Genomic DNA, 10,201 nt, shown 5'->3' on the forward strand with positions numbered 1-10,201 from the left:
TTTCTGCATTTCTGCAGCAAGGAGAGGGTGAGTGAACATGAATGTAGAAGTACTAGAGTACTATGATAAATCAGCTTTAGCAGATCATCAATACATTCAGTTTCTTCACAATCTAAGATTGTCCTATCAAGTACACCTACTTGACAGATAAATGGGATTATTTTGTTTATACAAACCAGATTTTATAGTGTTTATGGCATTAACTGTTTTATTGTTTTTGTTTGGACTTTCTTATATATATTAGGCTTTAAAAAGGGGGTCAGTAATGGATGTGGAGGGCCCCAAAATGTCTAAGTCCGCCACTGACTACAGTAACCTCCTTCAAGCGTCACCATGTTTGTAGTTTACATCCCACACATCAGGTAGTTTTATGCCTGATGTAGTTCTCTAGTCACACATGATACATATGAGTTAGTTTGTACAAGAATGCACATGATGCAGCCAGACACATACAAACAGGTGAATCAGCAGGAGTGTCTGCAGTCTTAGGGCTTCGATATAAAAACACAATTTAGAAAACACTTTCTGTACAATTATACCTACCCTGAGTCTTCATGATTGTCAAGATAGCAAGTTAATTTCTCAAGATCTAGAGAAAAATTCACTCATCACTACATGCTAAAGGTATGGATGTATGTCCTCCTATAGCTCCAGCATTCTCAAACCAAAAAAATATATGCATAAACTTTTCTTTCCAAAGCTTTGAAATTGAACTTTGAACATGAGGATGTTTCAGACAAAAGCTGACTTTCAGTCTAGTTGTGGTGTCCCAAATCCTGCTCTTACATAAACGTCTTAAACGGAGATTTAACGTGATCACAGAGAAAGTTTCTCTTCAGCAGATGGGCGTCAAAACAGCCGTCATCAGTCACACTGCACAAACATCCACGAGAAGAAACGCATGGAGACACAGATTTTTGAGTTGTGTTTTAATGTTTCTGCTCTGCAGGTGAAGCAGGAGGCAGCAAGAAAATCAGATGAATCTTATCAGAGCGTTATTTCTTTAATAAAGGCACAGAGAATTTTCTCTTAGACAATAACAGAGCTACAGTAGATGTATTTTGTGTTTTCATGCAGGCTGTATGATTGTATAAACGCTGGACAATCAGATGCACAGTCATCTTAAAGTCCTGTTAATTTACACATTGCAAAAAACAAACAAGGACAGAGAAATAGTTTAGGTTTTTGAACATTTTAAACATGTATTCACGTAGCTGGGTTAGGAAATTCTCACTGCAGTGACTATAAAACATTTAAGGATGTTATGTTTTTTATATAAGTAGACATGTCTGGTATGATTGTAAAAATAGAAAATCAAAGAGGAAATAAAATGTAATCTTTGCATACAGGGAAGAGAAAGAGACAAGTAGCTCATATTTAACAGCCACCACAAACCACAAAAATGCCACTCAGCTTGTCTGAGGGGATCACAATTTGAATCAACTTAGAAATATCCCTAAAACCAAACAAACAGTGTTGGAAATGAAACTGATCGCATCCTGTGTGACAGTCTACTTACCCAACAACACTGAAACAAAATTATTGATATTAATAGTGAAATTTATGAACACTGTCAATACTAAAAGAATTCAAAGACCAAAATAAAAGATACTCTCCTCATAAGAGGTTCATGAGTTCACAAAGTGTCTCTTTTAATCTTTCATTCATTTATGATGGTGTTAAAGAAAAAAACCAGAACAACCAGTCAAGCTGCGTGCCAGACAGATGAAGCACAAAGCTGTGAAATACAGTTTCCGTCACATGAACTCACTCAGATGTTTCTCATTTTAACTAAACTGTAAAGAAACACACACTACCTGGCCAAGGTCACAATATGATGGATGTTTGGAGAAAAAAAAAAAAAAACATCATACTCTGCAACATTGGTTTTCAACTGGTCAAGCTTCAGGACCCACCAACTCCTCCTTAATGGGAAATCACTGCCATAATTTCAGAAAAGTTTTACCAAATGTGACTGAAAAAGGAGTCCAGACAAAGCTAACATGTTTTAAAGCAGAAAAACTTGATACATGATACATGAAAACATCTACATTTAATTTGTTTTCAAGAGATTTTAAGTATGTTTAAAACTTGGGAAAATGACAAAAATGTGCTCATTCTCATGGCAAAACAGAATTGAAATGTGTGTACAGTGCTGTGCACAACTTTTAAACATGTCTGGGTCAAAAGTTGAGGCTGGATTAAGGCATAGATGTGGCGAGTAAGCCCCCTGAAGGCACCATCAGACAGGTGGAGGATTGACACAACCCTGGTTGTACTCTGGATGTCCTTGCGTGTTACCAGGGGCACAGGAGGGTAATCTGTTAAAAAAAATAAAGTCCACAACTTTAGGGCAAAGTAAGGGATGGTTGAGGTGACTAAGCATGGCCTAAGGTACAGCTGGGCAGGTAGAGGGTTGCCAGGAGCCCCTGGTCATGCTATGGATGCCCCAAGGCCCTGAAAACCACCAGAAGTTTCCAAGCATATCACCAGGGTGAAAAGGCCCTTGACCTTGGCTGCTGAGCAACACATGTGTGTCCACACGTGTCAAGCTTGACTGCTAATCATTTTCTTGTAACCCACTTGTGTGTCCTGAACCACCAGTTGAGAACCACTGCTCTGTAATATATTTGATCCTATAGTAGCATTTATTTTAAGTTTGTCATATATGTCTAAAATCCATGTGGAACCTCCCCATTTTTTTTTTTGATAAAGTATCCTTTAAAGGGAGTTACAGCTACAAATTGTATTTATGGATTGGCAATCATTTACATAGACTTTATAGATCAGTTATAAGCAGCTCATAGGATCGACGTTTAGGTTGCAAAATTGACACTTTGGCCAGTGTAAAGCTGTTCTGTGAGGTCATAATTCAGTAACTGAATTATTGAAAGAGCAGCTTTTTTAGTGGAATTTGGTCTGCACACTCTGCAGCCCTTTAACAAGACTTAAAGCTGTTAATAAGCTTTAGTTACAACATCTATAAAGTCTATAAAGGAGGGATTATTTAAGAGGAAATAAAGGGACAAAGGATAAAATGACAACTCTGATAAATGTAGGTCTCACCATTAATTACACTGATATTAGCTAATCATTGTACAAATATCGCTTTTGAAAAAAAAAGCATTTATCAGTTATGTGTGAATCACCAACCTTTTCTAATGAATGGTAAACTGCTTAGAGCGATCTTTTAGCAAAGAAAACCCCATATTACTCTGATTTCAGCTTCTTGATTTTGAAAATCTACCCTCACACTATGATTAGCTGAAAAAATAAATATGTAGTTTGTGAAAATAAAAGTGTCAACATACCTTCAAATCATGGTTTTTCCACTATTTCAGATATTGTATAAAACCAGCACAATTTTTTTAAACTGTGAAAACATAGGCTGGACGCCACATTTAGACTACTGACTTAAATATAACTGTTTGGTACAATCCTCGCTATAAAACCTACTTTACTCCTCCTTTGTCTTGCATGCCAGGCCAGCTGACACCATTTAAAAAACAGATCACGTTAATGATACATTTGCTTAAAATCATATTCATATTGGTTCCAAAGTCAGCTAAGTTTGGAGCTTCAACCTGCAGCAGATCAGGAGCATGTCTAGGACATGGCCGTAACTAACCTTGAAATCTGATTGGCTGCCCCAAAATCTAAACTTTGATTGGCTGTGTGACAGAGGCAAGAATTCTACTTTGATAAATTTTTCACATCGTGATACAGGCTGCTTGTAGCTCTCTTTGCATGGCACATTTGCTTTTGTTAGTACTAGGAATTGTGAAATTGTTTATCAAGGCATCTTCTCTAAAAGTCATTAGAAATCAAATTACAAGACTAATAGTGTATGTTGTTACCTCCAAAAGCAAAAATAATTAATACATATGTACATACATATATACACAGGAATAAGATATCTGTGGGATACTGTGGCATTTGTGGTTTAAGATTTGTTGAGTGAAATCAGACAAGAGATTTATATTCTCAGACATTTTGAACTTTGATTCTGAAAAGATATTGTCCCTTTTGTCCAGAAACTCAGCATAATGGGGATAATTCCCTGTCCAACACAGTCCTCTGTCAGTTCTCTAGTTCAGTCAGCTGAACACATGCACGCACTGATAAAACTGCATTTGCTGCTGGTGGGCAGTGAGGCACACATAAGGAGGAGAGAAACAGAAACAGCGCATTGGATGGATTGTAGTTTGCTAATGGTGGTTTCGCTCCAGTAACAGATTACTTTTACAGTAAAAGAAACTTAAATAGAGCATTACTTGGATCTAATGTGTTACATACTCTTACAACAAATAAGTTATCTGAGTAGAGAAGCACATTACTTTGTAGTGCATTTATTGCTTAGTTAACACAGATTCTTAAAATTTGCTTGGGAGTTAAGATAGCTAACCAAAGAAAGTCATCTTATCTGCCCAAGAAATACTGTTGAAATCTAACTTAAATGATTTATATTTTTGACAAACACTATCTGCTTTCAGTCTTTGTCTAGGGTATGCTGACCATCTTTGGTGGTAGCTACACATAGATATCTATACTGAGATGCTGCATTAGGCTTCTGAGATGTGTCACAAGGGCACCATATGCAAGAGGTGCAGTCGTAGCTGACAATGAATGCAAAAAAAAGTCACCATGATTAAAATGCTCGTAATTCAGTGAAATTGAACCAACTTTTAAGCCATTTTCTTTGTCACCAACATCAGATATGCATTTATGATCCAGGATCCTTGATACAATGAAAAAAGCAGGTTTGCATACTAAAAATCTTTACCTGATACAAGGTTGTGACGGAATTTCTCAAATGAACGCTAGCAGCCAAGGCGGAATCAATATGTAGATATCTAATGTAGAAACATATTCACTTTAAAGGCACGAGAGATTTAGCTCCATTTATTTCAACTGTCACCTTTATTTAAGGATGTTGATTTCACTTTTAAAAGCCAGTAAATCACTGCGACCCTCCTTGAGTGTTTGTTTGAGGAGGATTTTTGTCTTTCAAAGGGTGTTGGACCATCTCTTGGAAACAAAAATGCCATCAGTTTATCAAGAGAAACCCAAAGTCTTATCCCTTCCTGGATTAATTGTGGTCTGTGATGATATAAGAGCCAAACAAGTCAACAGTACATTTTGTGTATCAAAGCCTTGAGTCCTGTCTTATCTCGGCTCATTTCCTGGTCTCCCAGTCCCTACAAATCATGTCATTCTTAAAATAAACTTCTGTCACTCACAATCTAATGGGAATTAGTTAAAAGTCACTGATAAAAGCTTGTTTTATTGGACCCCCACTTAAACCATGAGGGTCTTGCTGCTCACATACTTCCCTCTGGGCTTGTGTCCGATGCTGGAGACCTTCCTGCTCGCACTGCTCCTCAGCGACCCCCTCTTCATCCTCATACTGCTGGTCAAACTCCCCGGCACTTCCTTCCCTTGTGGTTTCTCATCCTGTCCCGCTTCATCTTGCTTTAAGTTCTGCATGTTCTCACAGATGCAGTACCGCTCCTGGTAGTGGGGTGGATGCCTTGAGCAGAACCACTTCATGGAGCCGTAGAGGAGCTCTGCACAGCTGGAAATGGCTGCTATCACCCCTACGATGAAGTAGAAGCAGAGGAAAACTGTTTTCTCAGCAGGACGGGAGGTGAAGCAGTCCACTGTGTAGGGGCAGGGGAAGCGGCTGCAGGGGAACTGGGCCTCCACCTTAAAGCCGTACAGATACCACTGCCCAACAAGAAACCCAACCTCTGCCAGTATTCTGAAGGCCACATTAACAATGTAAAACCTCCTGAAATGAAGTTCTTCTCTGGCATCCAGGCTGCCATTCTGACTATTTTTGGAGCAGCTTTTCCTCTTGTTGTTGTGATGCACGGCATACATGACGAAAACCAGAGATGGAGTGGCGATGAGGACGATGTGAAACACCCAGAATCTGTACTGGGATATGGGAAAGGCCATGTCATAGCAGACCTGTTTGCAGCCCGGCTGGAGGGTGTTACAGGCAAACTCTTCTTGCTCATCTTCAAACAGATCGCTGGCTACAGTTCCAAGAATCAAAATACGAAAGACAAGCATGATTAAGAGCCAGAAACGACCAAGCATAGGCGAGTGAGCCTGGAGGCTGTCGAAGAGCCCACTGAGGAAGCCCCATTCACCCATGACTGCAGCTGTACAGCTTCTTCACAGTATGGAGATTTATCCAAATGTTCTTCTTAGAGAGAGAGCTGTCACTGGTGTAATAAAGAAACTAAAATGTGCCTTATCTCATGACTTCTGCTGAACACACCAATTTGCATTTTACAGTCTGGTCCAGGGCCAAATGACCTGAAATAAAGATATAAAAACTAAGTTATAAAGACTGCAATTCAGGTATGACTAAATCAGTGGTTCACAACTGGTCTAGCCTCAGGATCCACCACCTCCACCTCTTTATTACATAATCACAATCCCAAATTCTAAAATTAATGTTGCAGTTTGGAATTTTGAGGAAACAGAACATATATTTGAGCAAAACAAGCAAACAAACATCATCATGTTAAAACCATCTTAATTTATCTCAAGACAACAAAATAGAAAAGTGGAATAAAAAATGGAGTGGAAGAAAATATATGAATGCATGCCCACTAAATGCTTATTTGCATCATAGATTTCCAGATACTTAAAACTCACTAAAAACTGCTCTGAGACCAGTTTTGGTGTCCTGACTAGTTGAGAGCCACTAATTTAAAGAATGTCACTGACTTTTAGGGTCCCCACAACACCAGAATTTTAAACTTTGACATGATAATAGTAAAAATTAAAAGATACCTATACCTCTTTGATGCAGGGGTGAAAATAAAAGCCTTTGTTCTTGTTTTAATTACAAAAAAGTGAAAACATTTTTGCACTAACTCTCTGCACTGAAACACTGAGAGGGGTCTGGCTGTAGACCACAGATGTCAGACCACTTCTGTGAGATGATGCCCCTGCCAGGACCAAAGGGACGTAATTTGCTGGTAAAATGTTCTAGAAGTTTTATTTAAATTCAATGTTTTTCATTAAAAAAAGTCTATTAGTAACATTCATGACTACATTAATAACCACATTGCAAACATAACAGACTAAACAACAATTCAGAAAACAGTCAAATGTCTAATCTGGCATAAAATTATGTACAGACCCAATTTAGTAGTAGTTATGTGAACTGTGGCTTGCTTTAACTTCATTAGCTTTAGCTAAAGCTAACATAGCTCCACTAGCTATGTATTTAACGTTACTACAAGTGAGACATAACATGTAAGACAATTCCGCTATGACAGCGTTAGCTAAAGCTAACAAAGCTAAAGTGAGCCACCATTAATGTACTTACTTCTAAATGGGTCTCGCTTCAGCAAACCCAGCATAATCTAACATAGCTAACATAGCTTCATTTTCCTTAGCTTTCACACTATTCGCTATGCAGCTACATTACCTATGTAGTTTACATAGCTAAAGCAGCTTCATTAGCTTAGTTTGCATTACATTTAGCTACATTAGATACCTAATAGAGCACAAGCTTTTTTTCCCCTTTAAACAGACTGTTTACTCAGCTTTATTAAATATTTTGTGATAAGGTTTTGCAGGTCAGGTTCTAAACCATTGGTATTCTTACCCTGACCCTAACAGGAAGTTTAATCGGACTGTATTTTCTCCCCCCCCCCCCCCCCCCATGTAATTCCATTCTGACAGATGTGGTATCTCACCATAGAGGTCTGCAAGGGGAGGCATCTGAGGTCTGTGGTCTGCAGCCAGACTGTTTTGGAAACAGTGGTGATATATTTGTGTATTTCTGTGCTCCAACTGTAACAAGAATTTTATTTCAGTCAGCAAGTTGCAGATTCACAGATGCACTACATGTGGATGGGAATTTATCAGGACCAGCAAACTTATCCTCCATTTGCACTTTCAAACTGGAGGGCATCCTTTTGTTTGCTCAGAATGTGGAAAAGGCACACTTAAAAACTCAAAGTGTACTTTAACAGCAGACTGGCCAGGCACTGACCCAGTGATGGCCTTTCCCTGATCTATTGGTCTATGTGCAACTGCTGGTTTTAACACTAACGGGTGTGTAAAATGTTTCATACTCTCTTTAATTACGATTAATTTGCTGAAGTTCTTGGGGCAACTCTGGCATAGTAGGTATCTGGCAACTTGAAAGGTTGTGGTTTCAGTCCCCAGCTCCAGTAGTGACGTGTCTATGCGTTCTTGGGCAAGAAGCTTAACCCTAATTTGCTCTCACTGCGGCATCAGTGCTGTATGAATGTATGATTGGGATTAGCTAATACTGATGGCCACTCTACTCTCTAAAAAAGCGCTATACAAGCTGAAGTTAGTTTACTTAACCAGTGCCTCCTCTGTTCTTTGTTTGCAAGAGACGTGAACGTAACTTTTGCATCTTTGTGGGATGCCAAAACATAAAGAAATGTCCTATTTGCAAACCAGTAAATTTGAATGGACCCAGCTGCTCTCTCACTCGCTCTCTCATGTAGCTTTGGGTTAAAAATGTGACTGAAAATCAATATTTAATCATTTAATAAATCAATCAAGTTTCTGTACTTTTCAATCAATTATTAAAACAACTGAGATTGTTTTATTTCCAAATGACTTATTTGAAAAAGTATCGGTTTTCACCAACATCTCAAGGATAGACTAAGAGGTAGTAGTTGAGTTCTAAAATCTGAAAAACAATGCTTTCATGTAAATTAAAATTAAAGTTGTTCAGGGAGTTTTTCCTGTACAAGCCCATAAGTTCAGGTGTGACACATGCAATTTATGCTTAATACATTCAACATTTGTTTTAAGAGCAGAACAGACAAGGAATGTCAAAATATGTCCTACTTCCATACTGTTCGTCACAGTTCTATGATAAAATGAAACGATATACATTGTTTTAAGGTTTAATATTAATGAAATACAAAATGGTCTTCATAAATCCCTGAAGTGGAACTTTAAAGTTCCACTCTGCAGTTAAACTTGGGCTAAAATACAAGCACATGCACAGATAGGACAATATTAAAATGCACTATGGGGGGGCTGCAACTGAGAAGATGCGCCCATGCAGTTTTGGCTTCTGGCACCTCTGGCACCGCTCCTGCAGTAAGACCAATTTCCAGACGTAGTTCAACCAGGAATTGAACTGACAATACTGCTGCCAAGTACTGACACTTGAATGAATTTGTGCAGGCAAGAGCAATCAATTCTAAATTCAAAGGTCTGCAAATACTGACACTTCTTAAGACTTCATAGTATCTGAACATGCAAAAGGAGGCGTTACTGTCTAAATTGCACTAATAAATATTGCTATGTTTGATCTAATTTTCTAGTAATGGGTGATTAGAAATTCTAATTTGTTCTGTTTTCTCAAAAAAAAAAAAAGTTTAAATTCTGCTATTGTGACCACCCTAAATAGACAAAAATATAGCCTCAAACAGCTGAAAGTTTTAACATGTGGAAGAACGCCGGCTGGTTGAACTTGTCAGTCTGAAACTGAGCTGAGAAACATTTCAGACAAGCAACAAAACAGGTTGAGCCTGAGTGATTTGATTTACCTGATGTAGAGACATGCTTAACCGAAGGCTTTTCTTCTTTACTCAGATACTTCCAAACCAAAGAAAATATAAACAAAGAAATATGAAGTCCACTCTGAGCGTACCAACACCAGCTTATAATCCTCTCACTCTGAGTGGCTTGTGATTGAGGTTTGCCGGTACTTATAATTGAAAGGGCGGTTTTAGGAAATTCCTGTTACGTCCTAATCTGCAGCCATCAAGTTCCAGACAGGAGTGATGTTTACCCGACAGAGGCAAAGTCCTGATGAGTATTTCAAAGAGCTTCCTGTACCACCAGTTTCCCCCGCTCAAAAGCAACTTCTGATCCAGTTATTCATTCATTGAAGCTTTACAATACAGAAAACGCTTATCAGACTTTGAAGTTAGAGTCATAAAAGTAAGACTGCACCCAGAACTTGAACTAGTCCATGCATGTTATAAAGAAAACCAAAACCACTTTGATGTTAAGGTCTAAAAAGAAAAAAACGTGTTCATGGTAACGATCACAACCTCATCTTAAAAATAAAATTCAAAATTTTAGTCAAGACTCACCTGGACAAAATTTCTGAATCTCTTCTTGCTCCCAATTACACCTCTGTCTAACCATTTTAGTGTTTCTGATGCTCCGCCCA

General features: G+C 38.4%; 1 protein-coding gene across 3 annotated transcripts; it reads right to left on the bottom strand.

Annotated features, from left to right (window-relative positions):
- Positions 1 to 932: 932 nt before the first annotated feature.
- LOC121528012 (gap junction delta-3 protein-like) lies at positions 933 to 9,795 on the bottom strand. 3 transcript variants are annotated; one of them, XM_041815107.1, is made up of 3 exons: positions 9,570 to 9,795; positions 5,330 to 6,327; positions 933 to 2,321 (listed from the first exon to the last, which is right to left on the bottom strand). In XM_041815107.1, exons 2-3 carry the CDS (start codon positions 6,160 to 6,162, stop codon positions 2,243 to 2,245), a joined length of 912 nt encoding a protein of 303 aa, XP_041671041.1. In that variant the 5' UTR covers positions 6,163 to 6,327; positions 9,570 to 9,795; the 3' UTR covers positions 933 to 2,242. The 3 variants fall into 3 exon arrangements, with proteins under 3 accessions (XP_041671041.1, XP_041671043.1, XP_041671044.1); XM_041815109.1 differs by lacking the exon at positions 9,570 to 9,795 and adding an exon at positions 7,725 to 7,777; XM_041815110.1 differs by having other exon boundaries at positions 933 to 6,327.
- Positions 9,796 to 10,201: the final 406 nt, after the last annotated feature.

This window comes from Cheilinus undulatus, linkage group 20 (assembly GCF_018320785.1).
Source record: "Cheilinus undulatus linkage group 20, ASM1832078v1, whole genome shotgun sequence".
In the NCBI taxonomy this organism is placed as follows: domain Eukaryota; kingdom Metazoa; phylum Chordata; class Actinopteri; order Labriformes; family Labridae; genus Cheilinus; species Cheilinus undulatus.